This window comes from Nasonia vitripennis, chromosome 1, assembly GCF_009193385.2.
Source record: "Nasonia vitripennis strain AsymCx chromosome 1, Nvit_psr_1.1, whole genome shotgun sequence".
NCBI lineage: Eukaryota > Metazoa > Arthropoda > Insecta > Hymenoptera > Pteromalidae > Nasonia > Nasonia vitripennis.
Genome location: NC_045757.1, coordinates 28,881,371 through 28,902,482, shown reverse-complemented (window position 1 = coordinate 28,902,482; position 21,112 = coordinate 28,881,371). Strand labels below are relative to the sequence as shown.

General features: G+C 38.9%; 4 protein-coding genes across 8 annotated transcripts in view; 2 read left to right on the top strand and 2 right to left on the bottom strand.

Annotated features, from left to right (window-relative positions):
• The first annotated feature begins 105 nt into the window (after positions 1 to 105).
• LOC107980908 (myosin light chain kinase, smooth muscle) lies at positions 106 to 1,674 on the top strand. Of its 2 annotated transcripts, XM_016984092.3 has the most exons (4): positions 220 to 731; positions 838 to 1,143; positions 1,244 to 1,357; positions 1,501 to 1,674. In XM_016984092.3, the coding sequence occupies exons 1-4, from the start codon at positions 677 to 679 to the stop codon at positions 1,506 to 1,508; spliced, it is 483 nt and encodes a 160-aa protein (XP_016839581.1). In that variant the 5' UTR covers positions 220 to 676; the 3' UTR covers positions 1,509 to 1,674. The 2 variants fall into 2 exon arrangements, with proteins under 2 accessions (XP_031776625.1, XP_016839581.1); XM_031920765.2 differs by lacking the exon at positions 1,501 to 1,674 and having other exon boundaries at positions 106 to 731; positions 1,244 to 1,487.
• A 1,412-nt stretch (positions 1,675 to 3,086) lies between these two features.
• On the top strand, positions 3,087 to 9,369 carry LOC100117498. Its single transcript, XM_001602775.4, has 4 exons — positions 3,087 to 3,226; positions 8,441 to 8,722; positions 8,799 to 8,915; positions 9,013 to 9,369. Exons 1-4 carry the CDS (start codon positions 3,169 to 3,171, stop codon positions 9,141 to 9,143), a joined length of 588 nt encoding a protein of 195 aa, XP_001602825.1. The 5' UTR covers positions 3,087 to 3,168; the 3' UTR covers positions 9,144 to 9,369.
• Positions 3,624 to 7,402, bottom strand: LOC107980465 (F-box/LRR-repeat protein 4-like). Of its 2 annotated transcripts, XM_032599190.1 has the most exons (8): positions 7,353 to 7,402; positions 7,068 to 7,277; positions 6,767 to 6,956; positions 6,380 to 6,688; positions 5,600 to 5,748; positions 5,051 to 5,526; positions 4,633 to 4,939; positions 3,624 to 4,555 (listed from the first exon to the last, which is right to left on the bottom strand). In XM_032599190.1, exons 6-8 carry the CDS (start codon positions 5,063 to 5,065, stop codon positions 4,083 to 4,085), a joined length of 795 nt encoding a protein of 264 aa, XP_032455081.1. In that variant the 5' UTR covers positions 5,066 to 5,526; positions 5,600 to 5,748; positions 6,380 to 6,688; positions 6,767 to 6,956; positions 7,068 to 7,277; positions 7,353 to 7,402; the 3' UTR covers positions 3,624 to 4,082. The 2 variants fall into 2 exon arrangements, with proteins under 2 accessions (XP_032455081.1, XP_016840464.2); XM_016984975.3 differs by having other exon boundaries at positions 7,068 to 7,376.
• A 3,352-nt stretch (positions 9,370 to 12,721) lies between the features above and the next one.
• LOC103317166 (F-box/LRR-repeat protein 7-like) overlaps positions 12,722 to 21,112 on the bottom strand; it is a 41,061-nt gene continuing 32,670 nt past the window's right edge. The window contains exons 3-9 of one of the 3 annotated variants that reach the window (XM_031933757.2): positions 16,205 to 16,356; positions 15,621 to 16,134; positions 15,214 to 15,514; positions 15,001 to 15,142; positions 14,343 to 14,881; positions 13,966 to 14,254; positions 12,722 to 13,895 (exon numbers count right to left, since the gene is read on the bottom strand). In XM_031933757.2, the coding sequence (XP_031789617.1) occupies positions 13,435 to 13,895; positions 13,966 to 14,254; positions 14,343 to 14,881; positions 15,001 to 15,124 (1,413 nt within the window). In that variant the 5' untranslated portion in view covers positions 15,125 to 15,142; positions 15,214 to 15,514; positions 15,621 to 16,134; positions 16,205 to 16,356 and the 3' untranslated portion in view covers positions 12,722 to 13,434. The remainder of the gene's footprint in view (positions 13,896 to 13,965; positions 14,255 to 14,342; positions 14,882 to 15,000; positions 15,143 to 15,213; positions 15,515 to 15,620; positions 16,135 to 16,204; positions 16,357 to 21,112) is intronic. The other 2 variants (XM_008214124.4, XM_008214123.4) reach the window with 2 other exon arrangements.

Below are 21,112 nucleotides of genomic sequence, written 5' to 3'. Positions count from 1 at the left end.
CTCAAATTTTGAGTACTTTTTGCAAAATTGAAAAAAAAAATTATAATTTTATCGCCTGAGCAGACCGTTGAGTTTACGAAAAACAATGATAAGTTTAATTTTAAACTGCCGATGCCATTAAGCATCTGACATCCAAAATCGTTGTATTTACACAACTTTTATTCAATGCACGCAAAACATGTCTGCATAAAACACTTTTTTACTGTCTTTTAATTAAACATTTACAGTGCAGCGAACAGATTATTCCTTTGAGACACAATTCTGAAGAAAAAAAATTCAATGACTCACCGGAGAAATTCCTGAGAATCAATATATTAGTGACGAAGCAATAAGATTCAAACCAGTTCCGAAAATATCACGTGCAGTGCCGTATAACATCTTGAATAATTCAAGATTCCACATGCATTCCTCTCCATTTGAAAAAAATAAAGTTAATCGCGATCATTTTATCTCCTCGTACGATTTTCCGCTCGAGAGCCTCGTTACGCATAAAACGCGTGCCGATGGTTTTGCAGAGACGCAAACACGCGCGCGCGCGCGCATCGATATCTGATTTTTTCAGCAAACACTATCGGAACCTGCTGCTGAATCCCCGAGTCCCGTATAAAACTCATATGTTGCTAGAGGAGACGATCATTCGATCGTTGAAAGCGAAGCGTCGCCAGTGTGCTCCAAGATGAAAGGGTTTTGCTCGACGTTCGCTGCACTGCTCGTAATCTTTGTTTCCTCCAGTGAGTATTAGTTCCAAAGGTTGCGTATAAATTAGAAACTAACCAAAGAAAATTTCGAAAAAAGTTTAACAGTAAAAATATGCAATCGTTGTGTGCTCGAATATAGCGAGATCGAGTGAGACAGCTGCGGAAACAACGAAATTCGCTCTGATCCACTGCAACGGGACGTCACTTTTCGAGAACGACGAGGAGCAAGCAGGCTTTCCCGGTGTCAAATACACATGGAGCTTGAATGGGAAACCGGTTCAACAGATCGAGGCGCTTAAAGATCGAGCGACAGTTTCGGGCTTCGGTGATCTGTTAATAAGCCGGTTCACGGATAGAGATCATGGAGTGTACACCTGCGAAGTAGACGTTAATACCTCGGGTATTCGAGTCATCGATGTCGTGAAGAAAAATGTCGACGAGAAATGTAAGTTTGTCGAAGGAAGCTATTTTAGGATCAAGATAGAAAAAAGAATACTTTTAACTTATTTATACTATAACGAAGAATTCTCGTATAATATTCACAGATGTGATACCGAACTCGCCCTGTTCTCTGCGTTCTTGCATAGCTGCGAGAAAATGTCAGGCCGCTGGTTTACCGAATACCTGCTCGAACGACGGGGAAATTTGCTGCAGTGATAGTAAGAAACGAAAATTATAATTAATGTCGTTTACGAAATTTTCAGTGCTGATTTTAACAACAGTTGTTCGATCGACGATCGCTTGTGCAACTATTGAAAAAATTACATTTAAAGAATCTCTCATGATGTTTTGCTTTTTTTAGGTGATTAAACTAACGTGTGAGATTCTAGTCTTTTTCACTGAAAGCTTATCTCGCTGTGGCGACTAATCGGAATTTTCACTGCGTGACTCTTTTCGACTTCTTCTGTACATCTTCGCTTTTCTACACTAGCATACTATTGATTAATCTTTTTTTACAATAAAAATTCAAAGAAAATCTCTTGACTTTTTTCTAACCCGCAGTATACCTTTACTCTGAAATTAAACAGGACTAACAGAATAATTATTTTCATTCGACAAACTAAGAGCTAACAATCCTCTTCAACATAATATTCAAATATACTTTCTATAGTTAAACTATATTTAGTATTATCGCATACTTTATACCATATTAATGATGGAAAAAGCAGTATTTTAATAACCATACAATGTACACGTCTTTCATGAAAGTACGAGAAAGCGACAAACATAGGTGTCGTCATTTTCTGGGAGAATGCATGGAATATTGTAACGAAGAGATAGTAGCTAGAGCTGATGACTGCGAAAACGGAGAAAAATGCTGCGTCCTGCTAACGAGTTATAAATAAAGCCTTAGATTTTTAATACGAAGATATACCTGTGCAGAACCCTATATACCGTGTACACGCATCCATCTATGTATCTTTTACAGTAATAAACATAATAATGATTAAAAAGTTAACCGTCTTTACTACCAAGCTATTTAAAAAAAAAAAAAAAAAAACTATAACGATACATTTAAAAACGTTTGCGATTCCCTCACAACATATAAATGAAAATGCTAATTTACACGGAGCTCACGTTCTTTTTTGCATGGATTTGCATACGTGTAACTCTGGCGAAAGTCATCCTTACATCAGTCAGAAAATCTACTCTACTTATGTCCAAACAAATATCTAGGACCACAGCTAGCGAATGAGTCGCTTAACATATTTTTGAATTTTTCAACTCTGAATTACAGACTAAAGATTTTTTTGTTAAAGATGATCGAATCAAAATTGCATAACTGAATGAATAAATGCGCTTCGGTAAACATTTGGATCACAGAAGCGATAAGGTTCCATCAAAACCAATCGTTCGTAAGTAATAAGATACAATTCTTGAAATTGTAAAATACTTTTTGATGTTTAATACAATGCAATGTTACGAAAATATCAGGAAAAAAACGATCGCCCGAGCTACCCAAAACCCAGACAGTCTGCAACAATATTTTCCCTTATAGGTCAGAACAATACGAGCTCTTCGAGTATCCGCAAAATCCAAACTTTGCATATCACCTGCTCGTTCGCGCAAAAGCCAATGACACCTTCGCCAGACCGACTTCCGCAAACCAAGCCAGACAACAACAAAAAACCCGCAAAGTGCGACAAAAGAGAGAACGAAATACCGCGATAGAGAAAGTTAAAGAAAATAACCGTAACCCACGCATGTGCGGGTGTCGTTGCGAGAGCCGCGCTGAGATAACCGCGAAGCTGTTGCTCGCACCTGTTCTCTCTTATCCCGTTGGTAATAATGAAATTCGCGTGTATGTACCGGCGCAGCCATTGACGGCGTTCCTACCCTACCGGCTCTGGGTCGAATGCGCGCGACTGTATAAAACGTCGAGCTTGTCGTCGGCCTGGAGCATACGAACGTTGACTGTCAAAGACGAGATACTTACGAGGAAAAATTTTGAGGAGGAGACAGCATCATCATGTGGAGATTCGAGGCGAGAACTGTCGAGCTGCTGGTCGTTGGCTGCATTGTTTTAGGTGAGCGAGTTTTCTTTCGTGACGTGAGAAGATACTGTATAAGTACTTATGCGTGAGATTTCATCGATATTTGAGTGGATATTTTAAGAGGGGAAGTACATGGGCTTGTGGATATTTTTATAAAATTTGTTACAGTTCGCTCGCATGTCTACTGAATTAATTTATTTGTTTTAAGCAAAGAGTAGTTTTAACATTTTTCATTCATTTTTTCCTGGCAGTCATTTTGATTGATTATGGATTTTAATGCCCTTATTTTGTTCACTTTATAAAAATCTAGTATACATTTTTTTTCATTTAAAACGTTAATTACATAAAAATTGAATAGCTATGTAGTATTAACGAGACAAGTTTTATGAAAGTATATAATGACTATTGAACTTTTATTAGAATATTAGTATATTTTAAATAAATATTTAGTACGATGAGCACCTAAATTATAATATTATTTCGTAATGGCTTTCTAGCATAAGACAAAGAATTTAGAGAAAAATAAACATAATGGAAAGTGCGCGATAACTTATAATTAGATGATAACAGCTTTTGTCAAAAATACGGTACGGAAACGGAACAAGACAAATTTTTTTTGATATGCGCAATGTTTCAAATCTTTTGTGCGTCGGAGGCTGATGCGCTAAACATACAGATAGCAAGTTCACTTTTTACAGCGACTTTTTACAAAAAAAAAATCATTGTGATGCTTATAATAATAGTTATAAAACAAAAAGTAAATCAAAGTGTTTATCTGAGAGTAGGTATCTTTTAGCTTTTAGCTAAAATTCTATACAAGAGGAGATAATGAATTATTTGACAAACGAAGGAAAATTAAGAAATAAATAACATTTATTCGGAGGCATATTCATTCTATGTAATAAATGGATTGCTGCTTGCTACAGATAGAGCAATAAGTGTCGTCACATAGTGAACCACCATAATTGCCGGGACTAAGGCACGCGCGTGTGATTTTTATGCTTAATTCATTGTCTACTTTCCTGAAGTGAGAAGATTCAATGAAATCTTTATTGCCTCCGATTATTGAGCAAGTATATACTTTTAGATAATGACTTGGAGATTTCTTAAGTGTATCAATCAAACTCTCTGCATTTATAGCTTGGCAATACCAAAATTCTATTTTTTTGATGTTAAGAGAAGTTTCTAATAATGGCGTAAGATTCTCGTTATTTATATTATGACAACCATAACAATATAACTCATTCAAGCTCTTCATATGGCTTAAAACTTTGCCAGAAATGCTGACGGTAGACAAGCTGAGGCTCTCAATCGGTAACTTGGAAACCCAAATGAATCCAACATCGGTAATACTTGTGGCACCTATACAAAACAAACAATTGTACATGTAGATATGTAACTAATAAGTAATACTAATTATAATTAATTCATTTTTTTACCAAAAATCTGTAGTTTTGTCAGTTTTGCGCAACTCCGAGCAATAGCTTCTAAAGTCTTATCATTAAAATACATGCTTTCAGAATTGTTAACAGTAATTATAAGTTCTTCTAAATTCTTAAATCGGCTTATATGAAGACGATCGTGCTCTTGCCGCGTGAAGATGTCTTCAAAAGTGACATCTATGGTCAAAGATTTCAGTGCATCGGAATGAATTGCTTCTAGGATTGCATGTGTAGCGTACAAGTCACGAGAATCCCAATCTTCTTCGTATTTAAAGGCACGCAAGTTCTTAAACTTCTTTATTTCCTGCATTCAGGCAGACATAAATTACAATACGATAAAATATACAAAACTAGAAATAAAAAAAAAGATTGAATATTGTAGACATACAATTTTATCATAACTATAGTGACTTACATTTAGTAAAAGCATAGTTGAATCTATCTCATTCCGACGCAAACATAATTTCTCTATGGCTTCGTGATTTAGATGTGAAAGAGAATTAACTTGTATGTCGTAGTCATCTATAGTCAAACTACTAAGTTACTGATTCTTATCGAATAATTCCATAAATAGCACGTGATTGTTATGCACCACAGCTTTTATTGTTGAAAGTTTGCAAAACTCTGATAGTTTGATATGTTTAACATTCAGACACAGTGTATGAAGATTAGACAATACAGATTGACTCGATCTTATGCAGTCGTGATCAAATTCAATGCTGATTAAATATGTCCCACACAGTTGCAATATTTTTTGTAAAGCTTTGACATCAGCATCTGTATGTGAATCTTCATCTATGTCATGTACTTCTTCGTGGAAAGAATTGTCCAGCGTAAGCTTTTTTAACTTTTGCCACGATAGTTGAGCTAACGATTGCCAACGTTTGCTTACTGCATATGAATAAAAACGTTCGATTACTTTGAATACAATAATTTTTATTTATCAGTAATGCATTCTACGTACCTCTTTCAATCCGCAGTCTATCAGGAATACAAAGAAACGTGAAAATGTGTATTAAACAATCATCGTTTAAGTCGTCTATGCTAAGTGCATGCGAAACGTTAGTTTCGTCCATTTCAATAAATGTATTCTAAAATTTTTTAACACTAAGCCTGCGAAAATAATTTTAAAAAATGTGTAAGATATTACATTTTCTTTTAAAAGTTAGTTTAATATGCAGAATTTATTAAAGCAGTAGCAATCGTTTTAAGAAATAAACTATATATATATATATATATATATATATATATATATATATATATATATATATATATATATATATATATATATATATATATATATATATATATATATATATATATATATATATATATATAAAAGTGATAAGTTATTTTCAGTATCGCTATGTACTATAAATAGTATATTATCGAAAAAAATTGCGCGTTTTAAAGTTTAGACCCATAGGTTCTGTATAGTTAAAATCAGTATACTCGAGTATGTATAAGAATACATACATATAATCGGTTGGAGTAAGAGTCGATAATCTCAGTTTAAACGCGAATCTATATCTAGCGGAAATAATATCTATTAATTATCTAGTTATCGCATAATACCATGGGGTAAAGGAAAATTAAAAGTACAATAATTGATACTTCTTGTGGATAGAACAATCTTCATTACATTGTTCATATCGATACAGACATACGCGATTAAACTCAATCTTCAAATACAATTGATTGTCTACTTTTTTAAAGCTATAAGATATTTCAAGATGTTTCTAACCCTCAATGTCTGAGGAAATGTGTACTTCTAGAGCACAACTTATAGATTTTTTAATCGACTCAATCAAACCCTCGGGGTGGACAGCTTGACATTTAGTTATGTCTATTGTTCTGATATTTTCAGAAATCATAATCAAATTCATAAGACCGCCATTTTTCATAAGTGGACACCTGCCACAAGATAAATATTTTAAGGTCTTTAAATCACTTAATACTTTGTCAGAAATGTTATTTTCATACAAGATAAGTTTCTCAAGTTGCTGTAAATTGGTAATCCAAGTGAATCTAACATCGGTAATGCCTTTAAAATCTATAAATAATACAATTGTATACGTAGATTATACTGCAGATTATAAGAGATAGGATAAATATAGGAAAAATTATGTACCGGAAATTTTTAGTTTTATCAATTTCGTGCAATTAAGTGTGGCGGATTGCTAAAGCTTGTTTCTCATCCGTGTTTTTGGATTCGTTGGACTAAAAGAATCTGTTTCATTATCTACTCCTACAGCAATAAATTCAAATGTGTCATCCATTTCAAATATGAAACTTTGTAAATTCTTAAACTTCTTTATTTCCTGTTTTTAGCCGAATATGAGTTGTATTAAGACAGTAAATAAAGTTTAGAAATAAATGATTAATTAGATCAGAATGATTTAAAAAAAGTTAAAGAATAATAAGCAACTTACGTTTTCTAGAAGATCGATTGAATATATAGCATTTGAATCCAAGTTTAATTTTTCGACGGCTTCGTGATTTAAGTATGAAAAACATTTAGCTGAAAATGCAGCGCTATATATATACAAAATCTTGAGTTTCCGATTCTTGTAAAATAATGTAGCTAGCAAATCTTCATCGCTAAAATCAAAATGACGTGCAGTAACAGATTCAAGCCCACACTGAAAAAAAACACAGCCATTTTAAATGAACTCGCACCAGTAATCCGTCATTGTACGAAGACTCGCCAAAATTACCGTAGAGTTCAGCAGTTTTAAAGAATCAGTTCGGTCGTTTTTGCTGGTGTCCCGCGTAAGCGACCAATTTTACGAGTCCCGACTCGCCAAAACTACCAGTGGCACACCGTTGTTCTTACTGAACAGTCGTTACGGTGGCAGAACGGTTAAAACTACCGGACTTTACAGCAGAAACGACTGTGTTTTTTTTCGGTGCAGTAAAATTATTGAATACAGTTTTCACTGTAAAAAAATCACAATTCGGTCCTATTTGAATCTTTTTGACCTTTGGACACAATGTATGAATATTAGATATGACAATTTCACTCGATTTTATACAGTTGTGCTCAAAATCAATGCTGTGTAAATAAGGCCCACACAGACGCAAAACTTTTTGTAAAACTTCGACATGAGCATTTGTAACCTCATTTTCATCTTCAATGTATACATCTTCTAATCCCAAGGGAAAATCATCATCCAATATAATTTGTTTCATTCCTCGCCACTATAGTTGCGCTAAATATCGCCAACGTTAGCTCACTGCAAGTCAACGCAAATATGATATCGTGATGTACCTCTTTCAATTCTCAATCGATCAGGCATACTGAGAAGTGTGAAGATGTGTATCAAGCAATCGTCATTCAAATCGTTTATACTAAGAATATCGAAGTTGTCCACGTCGTCCATTTGATCGACTTTATATTCTATTATTTAATCCGAAAATCTATAAAAACCAAAATGTCAAGAAGATATAACATATAACAGCATGAAAAAACAGAGTTTAAATGAAATATATTTTAAAAAATTAATCGAACTCATAAAAAATATAAGTAAATGTTTCACGGAGTCAAAACTAAATAGTTTGGATGATATTCGACGGATATATTTGGGGCAAACTTTAAAGCTGGTGATGCTCTCCAGCGGTAGTTCTCATTTTACATTAATAACTGAATTTGTCAAAGGTGACATTTTCCCAATAAAAAAAAAATATCGCTACAGACTAACGATCAAAGTAACACCTAGATCTTTTTGGCAACAGCAACATTCTCACCTCGATCGAAAATTTTCGAACCAATAAGCAATTTAATAAAAATTTGATTTCTCCACAGCGACTGCATCCGGCGAAGAATCGCCTTTGACGAGCAACAGCGCGCTAGTGCCCTGCAATGGGAGCAAAGTGGAAAAGTCAAGCGGCAATTTGTCATACGACTGGGCTTACGGCGCGTCACCTCTAGCCGAACGACCCGAGCTCAAAGACAGGGTATCGGTTACGGCAAATGGAGCGCTATTAATCAATCGCTTCTCCGGCAAAGATCACGGGAAATACACATGCCGCGTCAGAGGCGGAAATTCCGTTGTCGAGGAGGTCACCGTCGACGTCGACGATAAATGTAACAATGACACTTCTCGCGTGCAATCACCGACTTGCATATTTATACGTGTGTTTTAACGATTGTTTGTTCTCAGATCTGCTGTTGGCGGAAGTCTGTCATCCATCGGGTTGCATCAGTGCAGAAAAGTGTGATTCCCCGAGTGAGACGCGTACCAGCTGTCTCCTCGACGGGGAAGTCTGCTGTTCAGTAGGTCGGTAAACCCGGAAAATGTTTCGCTTTAATAATATAGTCATAAGATGAAAATAACAAAAATTTATTTTTCACGATTTACGTTTCAACAACTACAGTGAGGGAAGACGCAAAGCATCGATGCGGCCACTTTTTGGGCGAATGCATGAAGAGCTGCACCCAGGAAATCCAAGTTTTGCAAGCTGACGACTGCGAGGAAGGCACGACTTGTTGCGTTCTGGTTTATTAAAGACGCCGCGTCGAATAGATCGAGGCTTCGGAGAATTTATCTCTCGCCTTTTACTGCGGTAATTCGTATGATGTTATCGTTAAAGCAACATAAACTTTTTATGCTTTGATAAAACGTGTAAATACTTTATCCGAACTGTACAAGCGATGACGAAGACAGTGTAAATTAAGCGAGCACATACTTAAGAGTATTATTGTATCCTTGAATAAAACGTTTGTACAAATCATTGTCGTACTTATTCAAGCAACGTCGATAAAGTATCTTCAATAAACAGTTTGCCTTCTGACGTGAAAAAGTATACAGCTTCTTCGCGTGCGCACGTGTGTGTGTGTTAGGAGCGTAAGCCCTGTATAAAAGTTTTAGCTCGAAAGTTCGTGTTGTACAAATTCCACGTCAGAACTTAGGCAAAACAGTGGGCGAAAGTATCCACAAAGCGACGACTTGTACGAGCCTCTGTTACAACTTTGAAATAGCTCAGCGGAAACTTAAAGATAACATATCGAATGATGAAGATTTTGCATTGATGTAATTATATATGTTAGTGAGCTAAATTGCCGTAATATACTAATGATTCTGTGATTTCACGAAAGTGAAAATCGATTAAACTTCTTTCTTTGAATAAATTCACTTTTCACAAAAAGAAAATGCAAATGACAAAAAAACAACGAAATATGCAGAAAGAAACGAATGGGCCTGGCATCAGGAAAGACCACGAGCTAGCTCGGAGAATAAGCCAGAAGGGCAACTCAGCTTGCTCCTTCGCACTCCCCCCCCCCACCCCCTCTCTCTCTCTCTCTCTCTCTCTCTCCTTCTCCGGTATCGCAGGCTCTATCTCGGCGTAGCCCAAGGCGCTGCAGGCAGATGCCAAGCCGGAGCCGTTTCGGTGGCCTGGAGGCAACGTGCACACTATATACAGCGCGAAATCATGCAACGAAAGAGAGAGAGAGAGAGAGAGAGAGAGAGAGAGAGAGAGAGAGAGAGAGAGACGGATATACAGAAAAGGCCGTGACGCGGCAAGGTGGACGAGAGGGGCGGAATCGCCCGGGGCTCCTCGCGAGAGATGGAAGCTTCTCGCCGAGATCGCCTGAGGCCAAAGAGCGCGACGATCGGTCGAGGAAAATTTTTTCGAATTCTGGTTTCGCAGGTGGTGCTTTCGAACTGCGCTGGGTTACATCGAGATTTTGGGACGACGGGTGAACGATCTTTCGACGAGCGGGCATTTTCGAATGAATCGAGTTGTGTGAAATTTATAGAGGAATTATAAGTGCACGAGAGTAGGCTAATGATGCAGTTTTCGAATGCAGCGAGACACGAGGGTATGGGAGAGATTTGAAGCGCGAGGGGAAGAAGCCCCGGGGGCTAGAGCACGAGACAATGCATATATAGCCTCGCGCGCCTCGGGCGAATCGGCGGAGAACCAAGGCATCTCGTTTTTTCAGCTTTTTACTCGCCTTGTTTTCCTCGTTCTCCTTAGCATGCGCGGCTGCGCTTGATCATTTGCCACCAACTAATTTCATCGATACGCGGAGAAAAGTAGCTGCGCATAAGGAAGGAACGTTCGAGTAGAGCAATTGAAAAACTCGTTTTTGAAAAAAAAACTGTCTCCAGCTATCAAATGCGAAACTTCTAATAATATAGAATATTGTAACATGACCACTGAAGCTTCGCTTTAAAAAACGTGCCTACTTCAACGGAAAATTAACGAAATCTAACCGCAACGCCAGAGCGCATCCTCGAAAATAGCAATAACGACAAAACCGAATATCGTCCCGTTTCCATCGCTGCAGCACATAACTCCGCAGGCCAAATTTTCGCTCAACCTCCGCACATCTGCAGCACACGGCTCTCGCATTTCTCCGTTGTTTTTCCCTCTCTCTCTCTCTCTCTCTCTCTCTCTCTCTCTCTCTCTCTCTCTCTCTCTCTCTCTCTCTCTCTCTCTCTCTCTCTCTCTCTCTCTCTCTCACTAAGAGGCAGTAACGATGCCCGCTGGCAGCGCGCCTCCGCAGCTTCGAGGTAACGATAAGCAACGAAATGAAATATTAATGAAGTGGGGTATACGCGCGCCCGACGCTGCGGGCGCTCGGTTTTCAAACTGCCAGCAGCAGCCCCCGGCTGACTTGCTCTTCTTCTTTCTTTCTTTCTTTTTATTTTGCCCGCGTGCGAGTCCCTCTGTCGCGAAAGCTTTCTTTATGTGCGAGGATGCCGGGAGCACGTCATCGAATCATCGACGAGGTATAATTTGTTGCGGCGACGCTCGAAAGTTACGCCGGCAGATGAGCCGATGTCCTCCGGCGGATATGGAACTTTTTATCTCGTGCGCTGCTTTACATCATGCGAATCGGCTCTGTGTGTGTGTGTGTGTGTGTGTCTTGGAGGGATTTCGATGGTTAATTTCATTCGAATTTTATTCTGAGAGGAACCTCATTACGATTTTGCTTGTAGAGAGACTGCAGTAAAAATACTTCACGTATTACAATCGCCTCTAAAATCATTTCAAAGTATCCCACTCATCGTTATAGTTTAAGAGCGCCCGCGCAACAATCCTCTAACTTTCCATCGAATATAACAGGTGCGTTTCTATCGATCCAGCACCACGACGAATCCCCATGATCACAGCGTCTCCGTGAAAATCGCGCACCATTGCACGCAACTTTCGAAAAGCGCGCACGCGCAGGCAGGCGCGCGCGTGAGAGAAACCGTCACCTCGAATCCGAAATCATCCAATAAAGAGCGCCAATCACGAGCAATAACAACAGCCGAAGGAAAAGCCTATCGGCGAGAGAGCCGATCGATCGCGCTCCCACGAGTTCCTCTAAGCGCGTGCGACGCCGCGGGACAATTTGCACGCAACGAGCAAATTTCGTATTATGCACGAACAATCGCGCGCGACTGCATATTTATAGAAGAGAGAGAGAGAGAGAGAGTGCACGCGCGTGAGTAATAAGGAGCGCAAGACTCGCTTTCGCGTCGCTCAACTTTTACTACTTCGCTCGTGCGATTACGAATAAAAAAGAACGCACTATTGGCATTTTCTCTGGATATAATTCGCGAAGAAGCGTCGAGATTCCGATAACAGCGAAGAACATCAAAGTCCACAAGCCGATCGCAAAAACTCGCAAAAGATCGCACCTCTCCCGTGCAACAAAGGAGCGTCCCGTTGATGTGCGCGAGTAAACTCGTAAAACGAATCGTCCTCTTTCCCGAGAAAGTACGCTGCGCGGCGCGCGACAAAAAGAGCTATACAGAGTCGGTAATTTTCGCGCGCGCGCGGCGTAAAACGCCTAATTACATTGCCCGCTGAGAGCTGGGCTGGACAAAAAAGTCGACGGGAACGAAGATCCAAGAGCATCTATCGATGTGCAGAGAGAGAGTGAGAGGGTGCTCTGCGTGGATAGAATGGATATTCAAGCTCTAATTACCCACCGACGTGAGAGTGGTAGGTCATTAGTGTGTAGGAGAGAAAAGAAAGATTTTCACACCTTTACTGGAAAAGTCGTCGAGGGACGAAGTTGGAAGGAATGCATTTCAGGGGTCGATTCATAAGGTGGAAGTTTTTAAAGAGGACAAACAAAGGCTACTTTTGATGGGTGTTTGATGAGAATAATCGTTTATTGTCGTTGGTTTTTTTTTCGTTTGGACAAAGTTACGTAGGAGATGAATCAACAGTACGCAGAACAATATTTAAAATGCTCGTTATCGTGAATTGATCACAGTCACCTCTGACTTTTGATCTTGATCGATTGTCTACTTTTTGAAAATCATAAACTCTACAGGCACGGTCTTTAAGTATTCCAACAACCCTTAATTCTAGAATATCTAGAAGATTTATTAACTAAAAGAAAATTAAAATTATACGCAATACCATTATCAGTCGCCAATTCACATGATGTAATAAAATCATTTCGTAAATAATGTATTATACTTTTTATAAAAATCAAATGAGATTTTCACGTATTAAAATTGATTACGGATCTATAGTTAATCTCCATCTTATAAGAAATGAGTATCTCCTTGATTTGATATAGCTTTTAGTAAACACTTTTAACACATCATCGTGTGCAAAACTAGTCTGTCCAACTTTATTAAATACTATATGTAATTCATAATTTTGGTAATCTATTGCGAAAATGTCGGTTGTCCATTTTGACACTATTAAATATTTACGTCGCATCGTATTTCAGTGCTTCTACAATATGTTAGGTTCGCGCAAACGTTGAAATATACTCAACGAAATCAATTTTTAAAAACAAAAATGTACAATTTCATTATAACTTGACAAATAAAAATCTATTTATAACGCTTCTGTAATGTCACAACAATGAATGCAGCTAGCGTGTGCGTTAGAAGATTTTAAACAATTATAACAAAGTTGTTTAATTTTTCTAACAATGCTATCTCCATACTTCGTGATTGAACAATAATTTGAAATAAAATTGTCATCGATTTCCGAGGAATCAATTTCCACTGTCAACTTATCATTTCGACTCGCAATGACACTATCGCTAAAGCCTAACGCTGAAATGTTTGCACAACAATTTATCTTTATCATTTTTAAATGATTTGATGCGAGTATCAGCTTAGAGATTCCATCATTCTTAATATTCGGGCATCTGCGACACTCTAGAGTTATTAGTTTAAACATGATCTTGAAAAAGTTATCAGTTATCATCTCTAGCGAACGGACACTTAAATATTGAAGATTTGGCAGACTGGCAATACTCGAAAGACCTACGTCCGTTATATTATCAGAATCTGAAATAAAATTTTCTTATACACTTAACGAAGATCAATAAATAAAATGCATAAAAACAAGTAGCCTTACTATATATTCGGACATTTGTCAATTTTCGACAATTATTACTTATAATATTTATGATCTCGTCAGTTGCCATGACGTTTCCACCAATGTATAGAATTTCCAAATTTTTTAATTGATCAATACAACTGCACTCAATACATTCAAAATTACAGTCGTATAAATAGATATCTAACTTTTTCAAGTTTGTTAAGTTCGAGCTTATACTACTCAAGGTCGAAGTTATCCAAGAAGCTTGATCACTACGACAACGTACAAACTTCAAAGAGCACAGTTTTTTAAATTGCTCCAGAGACTGTAAATCAAAAAATATTTGCGGTTAACTACCTTAGACATATTAATGTATATAAAAAATATATTAAATATCAGTCGGTATTACTTACGCTTAATAAATGTTGAAGCATACCAACGGAACAATCGTCTAAACATAATTCTTCCACAGATTCAGATTTTAAATTTAACAAACATTTATTTGTTAAACAGCAATCTTTCATACTCAGGTACCTTAGGTTTTGATTATTTGAAAAAAGTATAGACAAGTAATCTTCATACTTATCATTGACGCCTTGTATAGCAAAATGGGTAAGCTTGTTGAAATGGTTTGCTACATACTCTACAGTAGATTCTGTACATGGTCGTCCGACGTTTATAGATCGAATATTAGGGCACATCTCTTGTATGATGCAAAATATGGCTTTACAAGACTGGATACGAATTTTTTTATGTGACCCATAATATTCGTTTTCATTTGAGAGATCAGCGTGCGTGACGAATCGCCCACAAAGTTCCAATATTCGTTTTAAAATATAACGGTCGATTTGTATATTATTCTTATCGCTAACTCCCCAAAAATGTTGACGTACACTGAGTCTTTTGACAGATCGCCATGATGTATGACTCAGTATCTTCCAACGTTGACAAACTAAAATTAATATTTTAATATTAACTCGACTGTACATTGTTTTATATTCTTTTAAGCCTTTAAATTATTCAAGCTAAGAATTATTCTTCAAGTGTGTACAAGTAAGAATTTGAACTAACCTCTTTGCACTTTTACTCGGTCAATAATAGACAAAAATGAGAAAATATGTAGCAAGCAATCGTCATCTAAATTTTGTATTGTCAAAACATAGTGCGAAGTATTTTCGCCTTTCTTATTACGCATATCCAACACGATGCTGTTCTGAAAAACATAAAAATTCGATTAACATAGATGTATATCTAAAGTATTACATTGTCCATAACAAATTTTACCAGTTAATTTTATTTTTTTCAGTTTTGTGCAATTTCGCGCGATGGATAATAATATTTTACCACTTAAAAAATTCCCTGCGTAAATATCGAGATCTTCTAGATTTTTGAAGTGATTAATATATAAAGAAAGATTACTCTCAAACCAAATACTTGGAAAAACCATTAAAGATAAATGTAAACATTTAACTGTTTCCCAAGTAGCTGATCTAAAAAGCGAATTTACTAAGTTTAAATCATAAATATTAACTATGTCTGATACTAAACTGAAATATGTTGCAATTTTTTTGAAGTTTCTTATCTCCTGCATTAAATAAAAATAAATCTTATTAAAATAAAATATAACATTGTAAAATAAAAGTATTTATTTTTGCAACAATTGATATCAAAATTAAAAATAAATAACTTACGTTAGCTAATAATTAAATTTCAAAAATGTTTGCCAAGGTAAAACTTAAACTTTATAAGCTTTCATAGTTTAGATGTGAAAATGACTCAGCTCTAAAATCACAGTGGTAGAGAGCTAAAGTACTAAGCTTACGATTTCTGTCAAATATTACAGCTAGACCATCCCCGTGATGTACAAAGTTTTGATCACATACTTTAAGGGAAGTAAGATTTGTCAAGTTCTTAGCCATCTCGCTAACCGTTAAATGTTCGGCAAAATCAAATCGTACACATTCTGCATTAAGAATTTCAAGATTTGGGCAAAACATATTGATATTGCTTAATATATCGGTATTTATATGCACTCATGCGTCAAGTTAAAACACTTTAAATACTTTCTGCACAGTTGTAAAACTTTTCGCAAAGCTGCGCTATCAGCTCTTGCATTTCGAAGGTCTGAGTGAAAATCAGTGTCAAAGTTAAGAGTTTTCAAGCTTCTCCACGATGCTCGAACTAAATTTTGCCAACGTTTACACACTGCAATCATTAAACACATCGTAAAGTTAAAAAAATGAACGTTTAAAAGTATTTTTTTCAATTGATCTACCTCTTTCTGCTCTTAATCGATCAGGGATAGGGAGGAATGTAAAGATATATGTATCAAGGCAACTTCATCCAAATCGTCAATATGGAAAACATAAGGCTCGATCGTACCGTCAATCTTAATTACAGTATATATTCTAGTTTAGAACTGAAAACCTAGAAGAAGAAAAACAAAAATTTGGTAAACAAAATAACATCATCTCCAATCTCTTCTTTTAACTAATAAAAGTTCGGAAACAAAACCGAATGTTCCAGATGAGAAAAAAAACTCGTTGTGTGTAATGTATAACTTGCAAAGCTTCCAGCAAACCGAATAACACCTTCATACGAATTGAGAGACGAAGACTGCAAACGCGTTGACGAGATGAGCCGCGAGAGGAAAAAATCTCGTGCAGCGCCCTCTCCAGCCATATGCACGACAAGCCTTCTCTCCTCTCTCGCGATTCTCTCTCACGACCTTTTCAATGCCAAGCGTCTTAATGGCCGTCTATAAAACGAAAAGAGGAGCGCACTATTACGAGATCGCGGGGCCTTTCTCTCTGTCTCGGGCCCCGGAGGGCTCTTTTCAGCTCGAGAACTTCGGAGTCTCTCGCATCAGCGTGCCCGAGGTGATCGCGAAATCTCTCTTTCTCGCGAGTACAGATTCGCCCTCGAGACAAACGTCGAATGCGTCTCGTGTACTCGCGAATCTTGTGGGCGGTTACATTATTACCGGGGCGATGCCTTAACGATTCTCCTCTTCGGCTTTGTTGAGACTCGCCATGAGCGAGAAGGACTTGCGAGTATGTGAGAATGAGCGAGCCGAGGGCCAGCAGGTCGAATTGTGATGAGCCGAGGACCGTTAACAGTTCTTTGTAGCTCGGTGAAACAAAAAAATTGTATCGCGTTTAACGATTTGGAAAAGTAACGTATATTGCATCGATGATTCTTCAGTTGTTTCCATGCGGGATCTATTTGGTTAACGAAAAATCACCACAGATTCTCACCGATCGGTCGTTCGCGATAAGCGATTAGCCGGCGCTTTTTTGCCATCGACGTCTCTCCCAGTCCGACGTGCTATACGCAAAATATCCGGCAAAAAGCCGAGCCCTTCGACCTGCTCGCAGCGGTGGGTGTATATATGGGTTTAACCTCGCGCGCGAGCCGATCATCGCCCACGCACATCGGCGAATGTAAATTACCCGGGGCAGTGAATCATTTTGAAGAGAGAGAGAGAGAGAGAGAGCGAGATAGAGTGAGAGAGAGAGAGAGAGAGAGAGAGAGAGAGAGAGAGAGAGACCAGACGGCTCCGGGGCATCCTTTCCCGTCCGTCTCCTCGTATATGGCTTATCCCGTGTGCTCGGCTCGTGAACGTCGTCCTTTGCACTGGGAAAAAGTAACGCAGACACATTCTGGCCTGCGGTATTGATTGAAGGTGAGGGAGAGGGTCGTCGGAACTTCGTTGCGTGGTCGTGAGAGAGATATGTTTTTATTCTGTCGGTACTCTGGTGAAATTACTTGAAAATGCATATATGAGCAAATCCACGATCGCTAGAAATAACTCGGGTGCTGGAAGATAAAAATTTAAAAATGAGGGCATACCTACCAGACTAACTTTTTTTGGTTCTTTGGGCCATCTGAAGTGAGAAAATGCCCGCGTGCATCGTCGATCGATTGCCAAATTTTTTGCGGAGCAGTTTAAATTCTCTTATGAGAATTTAACATTGGGGAAATAGAGCAAGCAATCGGTAATCATTTTTGAATTTACAACTTCCAGTACCCAAGTTGTTTCCAGTCCATCGTTAATTGAAATATTATCATCAGTCAAAAAGATTTTCTAAACTCAAGTAAAAAAAAAATTACATTGAAAGGCTGAAAAGCTGAAACGCGAACCAAAGAATAGGGCGAAACGAAGGGGAAAATCTTCGTCAAGCCGAGAACAAAAGTTCATCGTCAGTCAAACATCATAGTCGAAGCATAAAAGCTCGGTATGAAATTTCGTGCGCAGGGTAGTCCTCGTCAGACAACGAAACACGAGTCGCTTACTTTGTCTCGCTCGACACACTGAACAGCGTGTATACACGCCGGCAAAGCGACTAGAGGTCTTAATTAATCGCTGGAACGTAATTAGTAATATATTCCGGGATACAAACACACAGACAGGCAGGCTCGCAACAAAGGATTCCGATTTCGCGGATAAACGGGCATTAATCACCAGCCGAATGTGCGCTTCTTTCGCTCTGTGCGTGAATCCTCTTCGTCTTTCATGCTGTAAATAGATAATTGTTTTTGTTATTACGTAGGTTATCGCAGAACACAGAGTTTTTGTTGATTCAATCAGTGTAAAATTTTATTTGAATCGATAATATGTATGAAAGTGACGGTCACCTTACTGATATCGCCGCCTTCACTTCGCGTAGTAGTTTTCGTTATTTGCAAAAACAATGCATAATTACACAAAAATAAGACTTAGCTATAGCATAACTAATTATAATAGCGACCGCGGAACACTGCATTTTGACGCTATAAGCAAGTGTAATGATATATTATTTATGATCTACACAATTTTTAAGATTAGGTAACACTTGAATTAAATGAAAATCTAGATCGAAACTCAAGTAAAAACTTGTATAACAAAAAAGTCAATAAAATTCCCCAATCAATACCCTAAAATTCAGCTAATCAACCTCATCAAAACTTGCCAATCGCCTCGTACACACTGTTTGACCGCTCTTCCACAAACAACCGATCTTCCAGTGCAGCGTGCACGTATTACCTATTCCCCATAGTCGGCAAAATTAATATGCGGCGCGCAAGCGAATATGGAAACAGTTTGATTTACGGGTAATTGCGGTTAGCGCGCGCGCTTGTTTGGCCTGCTTTCAGCGCTTGATTGACTTACCGGTTATACGCCGGCGTACGCTCGATGTTTATACGAGGTGTCGAAAGTAAGCATACGCGCTTTTTTGCGCGATTTACCATTTCCTTCCTCCTGCCTCCCCGCAACGGAGTTTAACTGTACGCGTATAATTGAATTATCGGGTGTGGAGACCGGTATGGGTTCTCGCGCGTTAATTCGAACGTCGTCCGCTCATTAATACTCATCGAGTTGTAATTTACCGTGTGCGCGGGAGGAACGAAGAGACTCGATATAAATAACGAACGTCGTCGTCGGCCGACTGAATTTATGAGCTTGAAAATGTAATTTATCACGCGGCGCGTCTCACTCGCCGATCGGAGCTGAGTATAATCCACTGCGAGTCGAAATTTCGGTTGTAAAGAGAGAATCGGTCGACCGGTATAAGTGTTTGTGTGTGTGATTCGAATCGTTGCAGCGAGCGCGTAATGAGATATCCGAACTGATGCAAGAGGCTATTGTTCGAATCAGCGCACACGTATCCTATAAAGACTTAATCGCATTCTATTAGCGCCGCCGCGCGCTGCTCGCCTGAAAATCGGCCATTTGCATAAAGATCACAAGCGGAACCGATCGAACACGCTCGCCTGCCCGCGAACTCGTCTTCTCGTTAATTGTATCCTCTCGAACTTTACGACTGCTCCTTTCACCATCTCCCACGAGATTCGTCCGCTTCGTTATGCCCGCTCGCTCTATTCCATTTTCCATCGGTCGCTTTTTTCCTCGACTTTTCTTTATCAATTTCAAAAATAAAAATACAGTGATGCATCCTGCAACCTCCAAAAATTTCGACGCAACTCTTCCACAATCCGACTCGAGAGTTGCCCCGCAGCGGCGTCGGTTCTGGAATGATCGACGGACCATTCGTAAAAAAGGCCGCGCGCGCTCTTTAAATATATTCGCGGGCAGCTCGTCAGCAAAGCGAAAAAATAAGCACAAGGCATCCCCGGAGAGAGAGAGAGAGAGAGAGAGAGAGAGAGAGAGAGAGAGAGAGAGAGAGAAAGAAGCGAAAATAAAAGGAGAGGATCTTGAGCCCGGGGCGCGACACGACCCGTTTCAAAGACACGTGGGAGAGCGAAGGTGGTCGCTCGCGCCCCGCGGTTTCGCGACTTGTGGGTGGGATGTGTCTGCGTTTCTGTGCTGGAATTCCGATGCTTACGGGGTAGCGAGAGTTTTCGTAATTATGCATCCGCCGACGACGCTGCACGCAAGTTTATAGTGATTTTTTTTTTTTTTTTTTTTTTTTTTTGCACAAATCGTTTTCTCCCACAATTAAGCCGTCCAGAGCTGGTTTTCTGCGAAAATTTAAATGAGCCTCTGGCTCGGATTCCCAAGCGCGCGAATCACGAGCGACAATCGGAAAAAGGAGTTAAGCCAAAAAGCCAGGTTGTAAAAATCCAAACCAAAGCAGCAGCAGCAGCAGCATTGGAATATGATGAAGACGAAGAAGCGAAGGGGGCAAAGGGAAAGGTGCGCCCTAAAATATGTGAAGCCCTCGGGCGTCTTCCTTCTCGTTCTCTTTCTGGACTCTCCTCGTTACATCGCGCTACGACGCAAAGCGCCCGGAGCAAATCGGTCCGATGCTCGCGCTCTTTCTCGCTCTCTCTGTATATCGTATGATACAAAAACATCGCATTATATTCTCGCTCGTCCGCAAGCGCAGCCTTGTCCTCGAGGATGCAAGAGAGGTCCGTCTTTCTCCTCTCCGCGGAAAAGAGCCCCGAGGCCGTGTGACCGCCATTATGCTTCTCTCTAACATGCGGATTATTTCTTTTCTTTCGTTTTTTTTCTTTTTTCGTTAAAACGACTGCGTTGTAATTTCGGGTCCGGCGGGACGACACGTTTTTGCATGCGCCGGATATGAGCGCAGAGGGTCGACAATTAAAAATTTTTTGTTGGCTCGTTTTGCGACGATGAACCCAGCCGGGACGTTGCTAGATCTAACGCGAATGTTTCGAGATGAGTTCTGGCGGTGATTTGGAGAAAAATCTTAAAAGATTGGTTGAACACGAAACC